The following is an 18,456-nucleotide window of genomic DNA, read 5'->3' on the forward strand; positions in this document are numbered from 1 at the left end:
AAAAAAATAAAAACAATGACTCAATTTCATGAAAGCAATCAAGTAAATAGTAGTACAGAAATATGGCAAACATCTTAGAGGTGGTACACGTTATCTGGAACCCTCAGTTGGTATCAAGACAAAAGTTTGCACTGAGCTTACCTCTCCTTTCACACAAAGGAGCTAGGGTCAGCCTTCCCTGTTTTCTTTGCTGTCTTTACCTGCAGATGGCCACGACTACCCTCGAACAGCCTACCAGCAAGTGATCCAGCCGGCTCTACCTGGGCAGGCCCCACCTGGAGCCAGTGTGAGAGGCCTGCACCCTGTGCAGAAGGTCGTCCTGAACTATCCCAGCCCCTGGGACCAAGAGGAGAGGCCTCCACAAAGAGACTGCTCCTCCCTAGGGCTCCTGAGGTATCAGTAAGTACGATGGGGCCAAATTTCAAACAGTTCTAACATGAAAAAGAATGATGCCAATGCAATCAAAATGTATCTAAACTCTCTGTTGGTTTGCTACCCAGGCTGCTGACCAAGTCCCACACTGGAACGCCCCACATAGACTTTTCAGGTCAGGAGGAAAGGGAAACTGGTTAAGAATCTCTTTACCAGACACATAAAGCCACTGGTGACTAGTCAAAATGCTCTTGAAGGAAAGGCTCTTAAGATGCTAAGTCACACCTGCTTCTTTTACTTTCAGATCCCCTGGCCTTTTAGCCCATGAAATAGTTTTTTATTTTTACTATGGCTGACTTCCAAAGCTATGAAGTTCTTTTTTATATCCTTAGTTTCTACACCTGTTTAAGACCATTTCTTACTTTGAAATTTTAAATTCAATTCGTTCTTAATAGAAATTTAAAATAACCTGTTATTTTCTTTTGTAATAAAAGAATTCACACATGTTGAACACCATTATTAGGTCTTTCCGATACTTCTTCCAGAAAAACAATTTTGGTTTTTCTTGACTTTAATTGTTTAATTGTCTAATCCTTTAATCATATTTCTCTTCATTGTTCTTTTTTTTTTTGTAAATTTATTTATTTATTTATTTTTGGGTGTGATGGGTCTTCGTTGCTGCGTGCGGGCTTTCTCTAGTTGTGGCGAGCGGGGGCTACTCTTCATTGCGGTGCTCGGGCTTCTCATTGCAGTGACTTCTCTTGTCGTGGAGAAGGGCTCTAGGCGCGCAGGCTCAGTAGTTGTGGCTCGTGGGTTCTAGAGCGCAGGCTCAGTAGTTGTGGCACTGGGCTTAGTTGCTCCGCGGGATGTGGGATCTTCCCAACCAGGGCTCAAACCCCTGTCCCCTGCATTGGCAGGCAGATTCTTAACCACTGCACCACCAGGGAAGCCCCATTGTTTTCTTTTGACTCTTCAAGTTTTCCTTTTCTCTTAATTTATAGATCTAAAACATATAGGAACAACTCGTGTAAATGGAGCTTCCTAACTGATGACAAAATTGGAAAGAGAGTAGATAAAATGTTTGCTCTTGCTCAAGCACGACTTTTATATACCACTCAGAGTAAATCTATATTCTGTTTTGAGAACGGAATGAGATATGAAGGTCCTATTAAAGCAGTTTTTTTCAGAAATCGGCAATCAGATCAAAAAGTTTATTGAAAGAAAAAAGCCCACTCTATTTACAATGGCAGATAAGGCACATCTGCCTTTCCTCTTCACTCAAAAGCCAACAAGCCCTCAGATTTTCTTTGCAGAGAGATGCCTTATTTTTTTAAAAACAAAATTGCATGGAATTTATATAATGGAATTAAGTAATGATTTACAGCCAGATAAGCACTCTTGCAGAAAAAATATCTAAAATTCCAAGAAAACAAACAAAATTTAAGCATCTTTATGTTTACTGTTGAATAGGAGAGGCAATAGTAATTTTTAAATTAAACTTTTATTTTGAAATAATTTTAGATATGCAGAAGAATAGCAAATGTAGTACAGAGTAACCGCTTTTGTAACATCAATTTAAGCCTGCTATGGTCTCCTTGGATTTATTTTATCATTTTAAGATAATGAAAAATAAGTACAGGTAATGAAGCTAATTCTCCTCTTACTGGTCTTTTGAAAGAGAACCTTAATACAGAAAATTTACTCTGTCATTACTCTCCATGATATTGTTTTATATGAAAGTTTTTGAATATTATCAAGGCCTTTGCTTTGTCAAGTGAGCAACCGTCTTTTATAACAACTAAGCAACTTTGGGTACAAAGGCATTTAATGCAAAAAGAATATGGAACTGGATCCCCATTAGATGAAGGCATATTTCGTAAAAAATTTTTTTCTATATTAATATAAAATAAAAATAACTTCCTCAAGCATTCACAATTAGAAATATAATGTAGTTGAGATTCTGTATAATTTTATTTTAAATCTTGTTACATAGGACTTTCAGAATTTTTTTAATACTCTTTTGGGTAAAAATATGAAATCATAAGCAACAATCTAGGCATATACACACAGATTTTATATTCAAAACTTTTGTAAGATTTAGAATATAAAACAATTTCAAACATAACAAATAACAAACATTCCTGTTCCCACTACCTAGGTTTTTTAAAATGTTAACAATGCCACATTTACTTCATATTTTTTTGAAGTCTCCATATCAATTAGAATTCAGTTACAGAAAACAGAAACAACTCTAGCTATTGTAAACAGAAGGGATTTAATATAGGGAATTGGGTACTTACGACATTGTTGGAGGTTGGAGGAATGAGTTTTAGGCTGGGCTTCCAGGAATGATCCCAGAGCAAAGTCACAGAACAGGAGACCAGAGAGGCTGCTTCCTCTGGCATAGTCAGAGAGGCGGAGGGTCAGAAAGCCACCGCGGAGCCCTCCATTCAAGGCCATGCTGCCACAGCACACTCCAGAATCCGGAAGCTGCCACCACCTCAGCTACTGGAAACATTTTGTTCCTGCTAGGTCTGCACTGGCAAAAAAACGGATGCCCATGCCCTGCCCTTGACACTGTGAAGCTGTAACGGGACACTGGGATGCCTCCTGATGAACTCGGCACCTCATGACAGACAGCCCTTAACAACAGAAACCACAGAAGTGGCAGAAGCATGGCCTCCATTTCCGTCTACCTTCCAAATCTCACATGAGTGCATCTGGTTGTTCCTCTCAGCAGACCGTTCATGGGAATATTTTGGTGACCAAAATAATAACAAAGATGCCATATAATAATATGGTACAAACCTCTTTAAAGGGTCTTCAAAATCAGATTTTCATTCATATATTAACATGGATACTTTTAAACCTACATGGTCTTTTCTATCTTTTGAGATATAATTAAATGTTATCTATTGTGAGCTGAAAGTTGTCTTCTTATCAGAATGCCTAAACACCAAACCTTGTATGTCACCCGTTGTATTACTTTGTTTTCTTGGTGATCTTGTCTGAACTGTACCTGAGACTTATCTTCCCCATTAGACAGTCCTTAAATTGAGAAATCAAATCCTGCTTCCCTCTTTGACCCCTAGCACAGGCCCTTATAAATGGCAGCCATCCAAATTGCTCATTGACCAAAATCTCTGCAGAAAAAAACTCTGTCCTTCTGGGTCAGGAAAGAAATGGAGGCAGAGGAGAGAGATAGCTCACTGGTATTTCCCATAGTCATTAAAGGCTTTCTGTCCCCCTAGGTTTGTGTTTATAAAACATGAACATTTACTGTGAATGTATTCCTTTCCAGGGGCCGGCTTTATAACCAGCCACCTCATAGAGCTGGTGCTCCTGAGGGGTCCTTGGAGTGTCCTGCAGAGTTGAGACCGGAGGGTCCCCAGACTCCATCCCCAGCTGCTATCCCTAGACCCCCAAGTAACCCTCCAGCCAGAGGAACTCTGAAAACAAGCAATTTGCCAGAAGAACTGCGTAAGTTGTTTGCGATGTTGTTTTTTCCTTCTTCTTGTCAGGTCTTATACTTTAAGAGTACTTGATGATTATTCATCCATAATCTTGGATATCTCTCACATACTACACAGTGAAATGAAATTTCCTTTTTGTTAAAAAAGTAACCAGCATTTTGTAGGACTGTTTGTAGTGATTCTGACACTACCTGCAGTACTCACAAAGTGCTTAGCGACTAGCTTTTTCTTCAACATGTCCTCCAACAACAAATGGCCCCCACGCTTTTTCCCTCTTCTAAATGATGCTCTTAAGTGGACTTGTCCCTGGATAGATTGATTAGATGTCCATGTGGTATTGGCCAGGGATCTAGCGTCTCACCATAAATTAGCAGCAGCCTTCAAGAACGAGGTCATTTCCTGTAGGAATAAGCAATCTTGTTTGGAAAAAGCAGTCTCACATTCTCCATACTGCTTTACAACCAAATGCAAACTAAGCCTTTTATTTAAAGAAACATTCGACTAAGTGTCAGGTGATGATGCTTTTTCCACATTTTGCAGCCAGAGCCACTTTGAAATATCACCAAAATGTTCTCATATTAAGGTCTGTCAGGACAGTAAGTTCCAGAAATCTTAAGGAAACAGTCACTACTTGTGAAATTGTTATATTCTGTTGTGCTTGCTGGAATTCTAATAAGCCCTTTCCAAATCTAGGCACTGCTTTGAGCCAACTTAAAATTAAGCCGTTTGCATTTGTTAATTCCAACTGGGGGAATCGATGCTCTTTGGTCATTTAAGGCTCTGAAAGATTTCTATGACAATGATCCATTGTTGTTTTTTTTTTTTTTTAATTTGTTTTAATCTTCTTAAAATCTTAGACATTTAAATTTCGAGCATTTCTGGAGAATGGAAGATGTTGGGATATAGTCTGGGTGTCTGTTTATAGACCATATTTATCTTACCATAACCTATAAAGGGAGTCCTAAAATTCTTACAGAGGAATTGGTTGAATATTAGGTGTCGAGAAGAAAATAGAGTGCCATCAATATGCCTGGCTGCTTAAATGAGTCAACATGACCGTTGAACATACTTCCATTTGAGAGGTGTGCTTCAAAAAACAAGAGCCTAAGCGTAGATAAGTAGGTTCTCTCCAACCCCCCCCCCCCCCCCCCCCCCCCCCCCCGCTTTCTTCTCCACCCTCTGCCCCAGGGCTTCCTGAGATGTAGCCAGTTGATTCCAGACTAAAAGCCAATACAGAGAGATTATTCATCCACCACATTAACACGCTAGCCAGATAATTACCCAAGACTTTAGCCTGGGAAAACACTGGTTCTCACCCTGACTGGATTAGGCTTATGGGCACAATCCCATCTGCTGCTCTAGGCTGACTCAGGGAGAAGCAAGGGAGTCAATGATGCTGGACCTGCCAGAGGCGGGCTCTCTCCTTCAAGCTGCTGAAGTTCTTAGTAACATTTCTGAGCTGTGCTTTAGTCTACTCCAACTTCCTGGCCTTTCCCCCACCAGTGAGGGGAGAAGGGGGAGGAGAACCATTTTCTCCCCCTCCTCTCTTGCTCTTGTCAAGTTCAGGGCAGTGGAGAGCATCATGAGATCAAAAGAGGACACTGCTGGGTGGCCCCTTAGCAGGGCTCAACTTCCTGGCCCGCTGTGAGAGTATTTTTTGGGCACAGAGCCAAGTGTCTCTAATACACCAGGGGTGGCCTGATCTTAAGGCCCCGCAGGTTCTGGGTGATGGATTTTTTTGTTAACGCATCATGTGGTTTTTCAGAAGACCTCCTCTGCTTGTCTCAGCCTGCCAGAACTCTCTCTCCTTTCCATGCACCCTGAGCGGTCTGCATTCCCTTGGACAGAACCCCCTGCCCCTTTGGGCCTGCAGATCTATGTCCTGAGGACAGCAGTTCACCCTGCTGTAGCCATAGCCCTTAGACCACTCCCATCCTGAGGCTTCCCTTCATTATTCTAGAAGGACAAAAGACATTGCATACACTTTTCAAGTGTGGTTTAGAATAGAATAATTTGACTATTTTCTAATAAATGTGAAAAATCTCTCTTAGGGAAAGTCTTTATCACTTATTCTATGGACACGGCCATGGAGGTGGTGAAATTTGTGAACTTTTTGTTGGTAAATGGCTTCCAAACTGCAGTAAGTATTTTATCCAAAGAGAAGACTGAACTGTTAAAGTGAGTATAATGAAAAGAAAAACAAGAAAAATTATAAAGAGCTGTTGATGTTTTAAGCTATGTTATTTGATTTACGTGATTATGAACTAAATGCTTATGGATTTAGGTAATTATTTTCTAGAGTTTAAACTCTCCAAAGTCTCCAGCATGTTTTTCCTGCATGCCTTTTGAGGGACCCCGAGTGCCTCCGTACAGCCAGAACGGCGTAAACGCTGAGCACGTATGCAGCTGGTGCCCAGCCTGAGGAAAACGCCAGACTCTCGCTGCACTTGGCATCTTTGCCCCCTCACCAATCATGCCTGCTTTGTTTATGCTTCCTGTGGTACAGGAGGCTGCAGGCTTCACCAGGTCACCTACTCATCTTTTTTTTTTTTTTTTTTTTTTCACCTACTCCTCTTACAAGGTCCTTTTGTTCTGCACTGGGTCGTGAGGTTTGCAGTGGAGGCCCCTGCAGCCTGGGGGCCCCGCTGTGCGAAGCTGCTGGTCCATCCACACCTCGCTGCAGCAGCAATGCTTCTGGACAGGGAGGTACCTGGCCAGGTTCTCGGCTGGTCTAGGCTAGTTCAGGAAGGTAGACGCCCCAGCCCTGCTGTTCACTGTGATCTTAGCCTAAGAAATCTCAGGAAGCACATGCTCTTCAAGTCCCCTGCAGTGCTTTGAAAAAGCTCAGCTTAAACCCATGTAAGTTTTCCTTAGGACAAATAGAGAACCACAGGAGGCTACTTGGAGGACTGGCTTTCCTCAAACGCTGAGATCTCTTCTCTTCCTTCCCAGAGACCTCCTCTGGGTATTTAGAGACGGTCAATTCTAAAGAGTGGTGAAAAATTAAGGGAAATATCTACAAATAGGAATGTTGAAGGATAAAGGATAAATGTTGACATTTAGTAGCTAAATGTCAATTTTAAAGATTATTTAGCATTTCTGACACGAGTTTTATTCAAATTTTTTCTTCAGTCTACAATTATTTTTAAATGGAAGTACATGCAAGTTGTTAAAAGTATATACTTTATACACTCCAACTTCATGACTATATAAATACAAGACTGTATAGAGACCAACATTTCAGTTTCTCATTTCTGGGATAAGAAACACTGTGGCAACCATGATATAAAATCAAATTACAAGACATAAGGTCAACATTTCAGAAAAGATCTTACTTTGGGTCCTTTCCAAATAAGCATACTGATTGTCTCTGGAGAAGAGGACAGGTTTTTGTGACCTTAACAATCAGGGGCTGCTTAGGCCAAGTTTAAATTTGTCCTTGATCCTTATCACTCTGAAGCCTGTGGTAGAATCCCATAGCCCCATCCTGGACAGCTCAGTTACTATATTGATACATCAAGATCCCCTTAGTGGAGAAAAATAAACTTAATGGGTAATTTAATAAAGGGACAATTTTCAAAGTTCTAGGTGAGTTTTAGGGAATCCACAGGGAATAAATAGTTCAATATCCCAGGACTAGCAAAAGCAGGAGGTCTAAAGAGGCAAGGGAACAGTGACGCCTGCAACCTAAAGGGGGTGCTGTATTGGCTTGCCAGGGCCGCCACAGAATACCACAGGTGGGGGAGCTTAAACAACAGACGGTTATTTCCCCACAGTTGTGGAGGCTAGTAGTGTAAGATCAAGGTGTCAGCAGGGTTGCTTTCATTCTGAGGTGTTTTCCTTGGATTGTAGATGGCCATCTTCTCCCTGTGTCTTCACCTGGTCTTTCCTCTGGTCTTTCTTTATAATCTCCTCTTATAAGGACACCAGTCATATTGGATCAGGGCCCACCCATAAGACCCCGTTTTACTTTAATCACCTTTTCAAAGGCCCAATCTCCAAATACAGTCACAGTCTGAGGCACTGGGGGTTAAGACATATGTTGAGACATATGAATTTGGAGGGACGCGATTCAGCTCATAATAGTGGCTGGGTGGAAAAGTTGGCCTGACAGGAGCTGTGGATTTTAGTAGAGATCTGGAGAGACTAATGGAAGATCTCCAGCACATTGTGCCACCCAGAATGTCCACGTCCATAGCAAGGAAGGATTTAGGTGCTGGGGTAATAATAAGAATGACCATTTATTGAGTACTTACTTCATGTCTGGCATTTTGATATGCCTTTTCCACACTAACTCATTTTAATCCTCACAGCCACCCTAGGAAGCAGGTTTATTAACCACATATTACAAATGAAAATATTAAGACTTAGAGAGTTTCAGGAATGTTTCCCAAGTCACGCAAGTGGGAAGGGCAGGAGCCAAGAGGAAAGCCAAGCTGCCTGTCTCTTCCCAGCCCTGACATCACATTGCTTGTCTCTCGTAGAACAGAAATGGATAATTGGTACAACCTCGGAGAGCTGCAGAAGCTCTCTCAAGATTACCTAATGTAGTCACTGGCCATTGGACATTTTAAAGCAGGAATCGTCCAAACCAAAAGGAAAGCCGTTCCATTTTTGATGTTCCATCAGTTAAAAAGAAGGACATTCTGAACTCATATTTGTACTATATGTATCTGAGTTTGGTGTACACAAGGCAGGATCTTGTTCCATAGGAAGCTTAGAACCAGGTTGAAGAGATAAGGCAGACATCAATAAGACATTCAGTAAATGAAAGAATGCTATAATAATGTGTTCATTGTCCAGCACCACCAGTGGTCACAAAGGGGTAGAGTTCATTAAGGTGAGGAGAAGGAAGTCAGTGTGTGAGGAGGATTCACAGAGCAGGGGGGCTTGCACTGTGCTTTAGGGTGCAGGGGACACCAGTGTGGGGAGTAAAGTAGACAGGACATGCGTGGAAAAGAGAGGCAAGCCTGGCTCATGGGTGGCACAGAAGCTTGCTGCGTGGCTGGGATTTGACTTGATGGGCCCTAAATGGTGGCATAACATGTAGGACCATTGATCTGGGAGCAGTGTGACTGAATCAAATAACCCCTCTTCAAGGACACTCTCCTTGTATTACCCATTTCCGTATATAATCCCTCTTCCAATCATGAGCACCTTGTGCACAAACACACTACTCTCTGGCTGCAGAGCAAGGCTGAGCCCAAGAAAGGCCTTCTTATTTAGTCTTCTGTAAAACAGAAAATAACTGGTTTTTCTCCCCTTCGAAGGCTTGATATTTAATACCAGTTTTTTCAAGGCCCAGGAGTTCTACTACTTGACTTTCATCATAAACCTTTTCCCCAGCATCTCAGTAATTGTTTTTGTGACTGTTTCTTGGACTTGTTTCAAGTTTCATGCAATCCTTTTGAAACATATAGATCGAAACTGGACATAATACCATAATAATGACCTGGCTAATGCAAGCAAAGGACCATATCATATCTCAGTACACGCATACTACGCATCCATTAAAATGCTCCAGAATCATGTTTGCCTTCCAAATTACAGACATATATATATATGTGTGTATGTTGCTGGCTTACGTGCACCTGGTGGTCTACTATGTCTCTCAGATTTTTAAAACATAATTACAAATACTAAATACTCAAATGCCTACTAATCTTGAAATAGGAAACATTTTAAGAAAATTGTATCTTGATTTTTACATTTACCGGCTCCTCCTTGCAAAAAGCATTAGTGACTTTTTCAGTCTTAAATATATATGGCCTCTTGTGCTGCTTTCTCTTGCTTTGCATCTGGACAGAGCTTCTCATTAAGAGTCACTTTCCACATCTTTTTCTTGTAGATTGACATATTTGAGGATAGAATCCGAGGCATTGATATCATTAAGTGGATGGAACGCTACCTTAGGGATGTAAGTACATTCCAAAATTCTGAACTTTTTTCTTGTGAGTAAGACAATTAGCTTGGGGAGTTATTTTATCAAAGAAGCACTGGCATACCCACCAAGGGCAAAGCAGACAAAGTCCCAACAAAGCTTCCCTTGTTGGCAGCCGTGCAAAGACTTGGAAAGGAAGGATGGGGTCACCCTCCTGGACATGCACAGGCAGGAAGTAACTGTCGAACCAGACACAGGTGGTTGATAACAATCAGAGCAAACAATTTTTTGACCAGAATAGGAAAGGAGGAAATGAAGGCGAGGAGTGCGGAGGGAGCGGCAGAATTCAATTGAATCTGAGGCCACCCCAAATGTTTTGTGGGATCAGGCTGAAGAGGTTTCCAGGGCAGCCTCACAGGCCGTGCAGCACATTGCCCACAGCCCCCCAGCCCCCGACGCCCCCTCACAGCCTTGTGATTTGTTTTCCACTGACAGAATCTATACCGACCACTGGGACACTTTGTGCTTTAACAAGATAGAAATTGATTGCTGCCATCCTGTCCGTGTAGGCCGCCTCTTTCGGAGGGAGCGGTGGGGGACAGTCTCAGCAGGCTGGGGTTTTGAGGCTTTTCCTTTTGTCTGCAGCCTGATGTTTGCTTTGTGCTGAAGGGTCTGCTCCTCGGCAAGCAGGGCAGTCAAGGGTGCACTAACTGACAGCTTAGATCCTGCTGCCCGAGGGAGGGGGTTTTCATCGCTGTCGTTGCAGACCCATTTTGCCACAATGCAGAGTCACTTAGTGATTCCGGTTTTCATTAGACGTTTATTAGCGATGGCTGTAGAAATCGGTGGGCAGAACCATGTCCATCTAGGAGAGCCGGAGCCATTCGCTCTTGGTGTTTGAAGGGAGCTGGGGAGGGAGACAGGGGAGGAGGGGAGGCGGGAGTCTGCCTGGGCTGGGGCCATGCCTTTTGCTTTCTGCGGATGGAGGCCGGCCCTCCATCCTGCAGTGTATCAGAGAAGGCTCACAGTCCTGCTGGCCGGTTTCCAGCCTGCCTTCACCAAATGGACCACGCTCCACACTTCCATAAACATACTTTCTCCCTCTCATTAACAGAAGACAGTGATGATAATTGTAGCAATCAGCCCCAAATACAAACAGGATGTGGAAGGTGCTGAGTCGCAGCTGGACGAGGATGAGCATGGCTTACATACTAAGTACATTCATCGAATGGTGAGTGAGGAAACCAGCACCTCGCCGGCCCTGGGCCCTCGGAGTCGGGCACTTTCTTCTGTGAAGGCCTGTCCTTCACCAGAGACCAGCCGGCTGATGGGTGAAGAACCCCCGCAGGAGAGGCGGGTGTTGGTTCTCGCTCTGCCTACCTTCGGGACCTGGGGCAAGTCCCCACACCTCTGGGACTCAGTGTACCTCTCAGTAACAGGGAGATTAATGTGTGATCTCTAAGTTCCAAGATTCTGGAAAGCAGTGCTTTGCTGGCTTGGTTGTTTATCAACAAATGTGAAACCTGGGGGTTGCGGTGGGGTGGGGGGAGACAGGGCCGTGAGGGGAGTGGGCTCCTGCATCTGTGTCCTGTTCTGTCCCCTGCCTTTTCAGAGAGCCAGAGTAGCGCAGCCAAAAGGACACCGCCTGTTGTGTCAAAGAGACTGTTCAAATCTAGCTCCCTCCTGCACAGGCTGTGTGACCACCGGCCAAAGGCTTAAACCTCTTTGTGCCTCCATGTGCCTATTCAGAAAATGGGTCACTAACACTGTGTTGTTGTGAAGATTGGATGAAATAATATCTGTGGAGCATATGGCACAGATCAGATGCTCTGTCAAGGGAAGGGATGGTTCTAGCTCATGATATATGAGCAACACCTGAACTATGGGGGCCTGGTCAAACTAAAACCAGGGGGAGACATTTATAGGAAGTTCGACTTAGCATCTGACAGAACATTCTGGCTGAAAGTATCACCAGCTTTGGAACTGGCTGTGTTATATAGGGCAAGCAGCCTCCCTGCTTTTCATGACCGTATAGAGCCTGTGGAGGCGGTGCCTGTTTGACTAGGATGCTGGGCTAGACTTGTGACTGTCACACTCTCCTGTAGAGTCCCTTTATGCCCATATGTGCTGGGGGCCCTGGGCCTCCCACCCCACCCAGAGCTGTCTGCATTTCTCAGGCTGGTTTACCAAGGATTCTGAGACTTAAAAAGGCTTGAAACTCACTGGTCTAGAACTTGTAAGCTCCATTTCAGCTCGAGCATTCCACACGGGGGGAAGGCACCTGGAATGGGCATAAAAGGTCACTGATTAAGACAGGAAGATGGGGCAGGAAGCAGACATGGCCCAGATGGAATAAGTAAGCAGCACCAGGCAGGAGGCAGTCAGGCGGTCAGGGACATGCAGCTTCACCTCAGGGGAGGCTGACTGAAATCCAGGTCTGTCCTGTGGGTCGGGAGTACCGGAAAAAGGCAGGCTGGCTGGGTGGGTGTTCCCCATCTGGGTCTTCAGAGTCTCTGGCTCCTCTTCTACCAAGTGCCGACCACTTACTTGAGCTCAGAACCAACGTAAAGCAAAAGCCGAGGCAAGGTAGGGAGGTCAGAGAGTGAGGCCAAGGAGTCAGGAGATAAGTATCCCTCCTATTCCATTGTTACCCAGCCTGGCAGACCCTGGTGGGGCCCAGGAAAGCCACCCTTTCTGCCCTAAAAGGTCATGGCTGGCTCTGGGTGCTGCTACCCCTCGGCTGTCTGCATGGTCTCGAAGCACTTGTGTCTAGGAACTGCCAGTCCTGGAGCCGACAGCTCTTGTGTGTGAAGGGCTCCAGGTCCTGTCAAGCTCTGCTGGTGTGTGGTGACGCCAGGCAGTAATGGGCAGCTGGACCTCAGGGCTTTTCTGACGGTGCCCAACCATGAACCGGATTGTCCCCAAAACTTGGTTTCTTGGGGCAACGATGTCTCGGGCCCTTCCTCATCACTGGAGGGGTCGAAGAGGCCAGCTGCAGAAGTGCCTTCCTGCCCACCTGGCTGGCTTGCTGGTCCCCTCCAAGCAGCAGGAAACTCCAGGACAGAGGGAGCGAGGAGGTACCCATGAGTAACTGCATCATAGAGCCAACGGCTCCCAGAAGGCCCATCTCTGGAAACATAAGAGATGATAAAAACGCACCACCGCCGGGGTAGCCTAGTGGACAAGCAAAATTGTACAGTATGCAGTGTCCTGGAAGTCAGGGACTAAATTCAGTTCTTCACTTTTAACTTACAGGCCCTACACCCTTCCTCTCACTTGTTTGTGCTCGTGTGGTTGGTGCTTTTAGTTGCACCTCACTCGGGTCATTTTAAAATATGCCTTTGGTGTCGTCTTCTGATTTTTAATGTGAGATGGCACTGAGAAAACACCTCATGGAAGATTTGTGTGTGTTGTGACTGGGTGTGTGTGTGTGTGTGTGTGTGTGTGTGTGTGTGTGAGTGTAAGAGTGAGTGTTTATGAGGCTGTTTCTATGGTGATTTCAGTCATCACCACTGTCACTTTCTTCTCTGTTCTGTTTTTATTCCCATGCATGGTGAAGACTTCTCAGTTACAAAAATCAGTTGGAAGATGACATAGTTGGGAACACATAATTCCTCATCTCCTTTGTCATCAGATGACTGAAAGCTTTGTGCTGGTTACAGGATTTGAAAGGCTCTAACTCCTCTCACGTTGAAAATTCTGGTTTTGATAGAGTTCTTGGCAGCTAAATCTTGCAGGGCCACCACAGTGTCAGAGCAAATTGGAAGTGGTGTGGGAAACCTAAAGCTTGGCAGACGGAGCTTTCCTCACTGACCTCCTAGCCTCACCTCCCTCGGCCTCCCTCGGCCTCCCTTGCCCTCCTGTGCTCTGGCCTCAACGCATGACTAGCTGGCCCCAACCCCACAAACATTTCTTCACACCTCCAGACATTTGCTCATGCTGTTTCCTCTGCTGAGAATGTTCTTCCCCTCCCCCCCATTTTCCCTGTCTGACCAAATTCCTATTTTCTTTTAGTATCCAAATGACAACTCCCTTGTAACTCCTTCAAACCACTGGTGTAGAAAAGGTTGGCCCCCACTGGGCTTCCACAGTGATTTGTTCATACCTTTCACACTGCACTGTGGTCGGTAGTTTTCCTTCCTGCCTGCTCATTAAACTGCTGGCTTTGTGAGGATAGGAATTATATCCATGGTGTCTGGTAAACTGGTTCTCAAATACTCTCACATGGCCGATTTCAACCTACCAATGTGAAGTCACTGAACACAGAATTGGGAAGAGATGCACACGAGTGGCTTCTGTGAACTGCTATGAGGCAACTCAGCAAACCCTGTAAAGTATCCTAGTCCTTGAAACCCCAAGTCCAGCACAGAGCATGACTTTTTTTTTTTTTTAATCTCAAATAGGTCTTTTATTTTTTACATATTTTAAAAATATTTGACAAGTGGTTTTCAATAACAGTAACAATAGTTCCTTTATTTTCCTAGATTTTCTCGTTCTCTTAGGTGTTTTATTTTCTTACGTATTTTAAGAAGGGGTCCTTACCAGACTGTCAAAGGGACCCATGGCATGAGAAGATAAAGTGAGTGTCTTTAGAAGACTGGGGAGAGACAGAAGCTATTGTTAAAGATATGCACAAGATGGAGAGTCCAGTGTGAGCATGACCCGGGCACTGGGGTGCGGGGCCTGCCTTCACAGCATGGGGGAGAAGGTGGTGGTGCCGGCCGGGCCCCCTGACCACAGAGCATGACTTTCAATAGGCCTTCGATACATGACCGATGAATGAGCAAATGGCATACATGTGTGATGGAGAGTTTGAAGTTATGAGTGTGTGGCACTGAAGGAAATCAGAATAAGAATCCCGTGCGGGCTTGCATGATCGTGAGTACCATTGACTCATCCTCATTCCTGAAATTAATCCTTCAAGTGTGTTCTCTTCCAGATGCAGATTGAGTTCATAAAACAAGGAAGTATGAATTTCAGATTCATCCCTGTGCTCTTCCCAAATGCTAAGAAGGTAAACAAACAAATGGTTTGTTTGTCATCTGGGATTTTAAGTGGAAAAGCTTGTCAGCCCTTTATCCATCCTTCGAGATAGCAGTGTTGCCAGAAAGATCAACAGGTTGTAGCACTCAGTTGAGTAGCATGAATCGGGAAGGTTTCAGAGCTTTACCTGATAGACCATCCTAATTGTTCAAGCAGCCACCACACACAAAGAAGTAGTTTGTGTTGTAACTCATGAGACGAAAAGAGACTGTTCATCTGATACTTCGTATCTCTTGCACATGAAAGTCGAGATGTGTGCACTTTTTGCAGGCTGTTCCACGGAAATGTTTGGTTGCACATAGTTCAGCTCTCAAAGCTGTAGAATATGGGAATTAAACCTACACAGTTACTGAAGGGAACTTTGCTGTTGGGTCATATGAGGGTTTTTTTCACTGGAAGGGCAGGCCAGCAGATTTGGAGAACGGGGGCAAAAACATCTGAGGTCCCACGCCAGGCTTGGAGAAGCGAAGGCAACAGTGTAGTAAACATCTTGGGAGCCACACCACGGCACCCTGAGCTCAGGCCCAGCCCCACCCTGGAGGATCCCTAGATGTCAGGACTGCACTGAGACTTCTGCCCTGGGCGAGGGAGGGTTCCATTTATGGGAACGGGACCCCTGGGGTTGCGCAGTTCACAGCCTGCCAACAGTGTGCTTTCCATCCCTCGCCCAGGCTCTGACTGCTCTCACTGCAACCTGTCCTTCCTGGTCTCCCTGTGTCCGCTTTGACCCTGTACAAGCCATCCCCTGTGCTGCCATCAAAGAAGAACATCCGAAATGTAGATCTGATCTGTCTCTGTCCAGCTTAGAAATTCTGTGGTGGTTTCCTACTGACTACAAGATCACATCGGTCTTCCTTAGTGTGGCGAGCTTGGCCCTTCAGAAGAGGGCTGTGCCGCCTGCCTGGCCTTCCCTCTCGCCACCGTGCGCACAGATGACACTACGTCCTGGGCACGGTGGCCTGTTTCAGCTTGCCCTCACACACGCCCCACTCTTTCATGTTTCTGTGCCTTTGTACTTGTGCTCCCACTGCTCTGCCGTGCCCTTCCTTGGTTGTGTGTCCGGCGAACTCTTGCTTATCCCCGTAGCACCCAATCCCTCTAGCCTCTCCTCCCCTGTGCCGATGTACTGAATAGTCCCTCTCTTGAGAGCTCCTAATTATTGTACCTTGAGTCAGTGGTGCGTGGCTGGGGCTGTTGGGAGTAATTGTTTAGAATTACTGGAGCGTTATGGTGATAGAAAAAAGCAGACCAGCTTTTAGTTGGTTTTGTTAATGTTTTTTAAACTTCTTCAAATAGTCCCCTTGTTTACCCGCTCTCAGGGCAGACTACACCCCCGCCCCCTCCGCTGCCCCGGCCACTTGGCATGTTATGGCCTAGAAAATAGTTACATTTTGACTCCATCATAAGACTATGAACTCCTCAAGGCAGTAATTGTGTCTTTTTCATTTGGGCATCATCAATACCCAGCATGGTGCCTGACCTACAGCAGGTGCTCCGTCTAAGCTCATCCTGTAATCCCCAAAGGAGTCCTATCTACTCAGTGAAAAATCTCTGAGGCCCTATCTGATACAGCCCCCTCTACTTCCAAAACCCCTCCCCTACTCTCTTTCATTCATGCTTCTCTGGCCGCACTGGCAAACATGCTTCCACCACAGGGCCTTTGCACTGGCTCTCCTAGTTGCCTGGACCCAGACATCCACAAAGCTTGCTCACTGCTCTGTCACGTCTTTGCTTGTTTTCTCAGTAACACCTCTCCCTCACACCCTATTTAAAACTGCAAATCTTTCATCCCTGCCCAGCACTCGCTACCCCTTTTCTCTGTTTTATTTTTCTCCACAGCCTGCATTACCGTTGAACCCACTATATATTTTACTTATTCATTGTCTTTCTTTCCCCAACAGAATGTCCACTCCCCGAGGGCACTCTGAAACTGCACCCTCACGATCCCTGGCTTACAGGTTCTGCTTTTGCCTGATAACTGGGATCTGGTGGGCTGCTTCTGTGAGCCAGCCCTGTCGCTGGAGTGAAAGGATAATGAATTAGATTAAGCCCAAAGCCTTGGCACCCTTCTGCGGAAGCCACAGAGGAGTTCACATCACTCTGCATGACTTCCGTCCTACCCCTTTTATGGGATCGTGGTGAAAAGCACACTGAGATGCAAAGGGCAGGTAGCCTGGGAGACTGAAGGAAGATGCTGGACACGTGTGCTTTCCATAACAAGCTACACAGCTTGCACCCAGAGCCATTTCACACTCGAACCCCTTCCGAAAGCAAAACAGTACAACTCCCAGAAGAATTTAGTAGGAGACGCCCATGAGGGAAAAATTGGGAACTGAATCTGGGATCTAGAGTCCAGGTTTTTCTCTAACGGCTTTTGCTTCTGCCACTCTCTCTCCCCTAGGAACATGTACCCACCTGGCTTCAGAACACTCACGTCTACAGCTGGCCGAAGAATAAAAAAAACATCCTCCTGCGGCTGCTCAGAGAGGAGGAGTATGTGGCCCCCCCCCGAGGGCCTCTGCCCACACTTCAGGTGGTTCCCCTGTGACTCCCTCCATCCCCAGATCTGGGGGCCATGCCACGTTTGGGCCCCTGTTCTGACGAGCGCTCTTCTGGCTGAGGCTGCGTGGCAGCATTCAGGGCTGTTGTTTTCAGTCCCTCCCTGAGGGGCCCTCCCACCCCAGAAAACCTGTTCTGCAGGGTCCTCTTCCTCCCGGCCACCCCAGACCTCAAAGGACCTTGTCTTTGAAACAGAGGCCATGGATGCTCTGCATTCCCTTCATCTTAAGCCCACTGCAGGCTCCTCCCAAGCGTGTGACGTGTCCAGAATGGGCTCTCAGCACTTAGCAAGTAGACAGTACAAGTGACATTGCGATAAATGTCAGCGACCACACTCTCCCATCACTCTGGGCTACTTTTCCGAGTTAGCCAGATGCTGTGTGTCTTTAGACCACACTGATTCATGTACAAATAATAAAATATTTACTCTTTTGTAAAATTGTGTTTCACTTATCTCAGAGGACATAGATATACATTAATTTATCTAGGCAGGTGCTTCCAGGGACATCAATAAAGCTGCTTAAATAGAATATTAGACAAATGTAACAGACTACTTTGTATTAAAGGATTAAGGCCAGAGAGTTAAACAATCCCTTTTAACTTAATCTTGAAAGCTTTATTCCTGCAGTGAATTTTTTGAACAAAACAACTTTGTACCATACACAACCATGATTCTAAATAAAATCATAGTTCTTAGGAAGATGAGTACTTATCAACTATAAATAAGAATCCTTGCTGATGAATTGCAAAGAACACTAGTTTTCTTTACATTATAACCTAGATGTCTACTGGGTACAGTGAATGTCTTTGTTTATTTTTGTTTTTTTGCGATACGCGGGCCTCTCCCTGTTGTGGCCTCTCCCGTTGCGGAGCACAGGCTCCAGACGCACAGGCTCAGTGGCCATGGCTCACGGGCCCAGCCGCTCCGCGGCATGTGGGATCTTCCCGGACAGGGGCACGAACCCGCGTCCCCTGCATCGGCAGGCAGACCCTCAACCACTGCGCCACCAGGGAAGCCCAATGTCTTTGTTTTTAAAACTAGGAAGAGAAAAGAAAAGCTAGTATACCCGAAGTCCTCATTTGTAGGACTTTATGACGAGTACCTTTAGTGTCATAGCATTTGGGACC

General features: G+C 45.3%; 1 protein-coding gene across 7 annotated transcripts in view; it reads left to right on the forward strand.

The window, feature by feature from the left end:
* TRAF3IP2 (TRAF3 interacting protein 2) overlaps positions 1-17,767 on the forward strand; it is a 41,350-nt gene extending 23,583 nt beyond the window's left edge. For 2 of the 7 annotated variants that reach the window (XM_032650684.1, XM_032650688.1), the window contains 7 exons: positions 207-399; positions 3,674-3,852; positions 5,897-5,985; positions 9,694-9,762; positions 10,841-10,957; positions 14,666-14,740; positions 17,171-17,767. In XM_032650684.1, coding sequence (XP_032506575.1) covers positions 207-399; positions 3,674-3,852; positions 5,897-5,985; positions 9,694-9,762; positions 10,841-10,957; positions 14,666-14,740; positions 17,171-17,317 — 869 coding nt within the window. In that variant the 3' untranslated portion in view covers positions 17,318-17,767. Of the gene's footprint in view, positions 1-206; positions 400-3,673; positions 3,853-5,896; positions 5,986-9,693; positions 9,763-10,840; positions 10,958-14,210; positions 14,378-14,483; positions 14,741-15,440; positions 15,547-16,670; positions 16,728-17,170 lie in introns of all 7 variants that reach the window. The other 5 variants (XR_004352454.1, XR_004352455.1, XM_032650686.1 and 2 more) reach the window with 5 other exon arrangements.
* Positions 17,768-18,456: the final 689 nt, after the last annotated feature.

Source organism: Phocoena sinus, chromosome 12, assembly GCF_008692025.1.
Source record: "Phocoena sinus isolate mPhoSin1 chromosome 12, mPhoSin1.pri, whole genome shotgun sequence".
NCBI lineage: Eukaryota > Metazoa > Chordata > Mammalia > Artiodactyla > Phocoenidae > Phocoena > Phocoena sinus.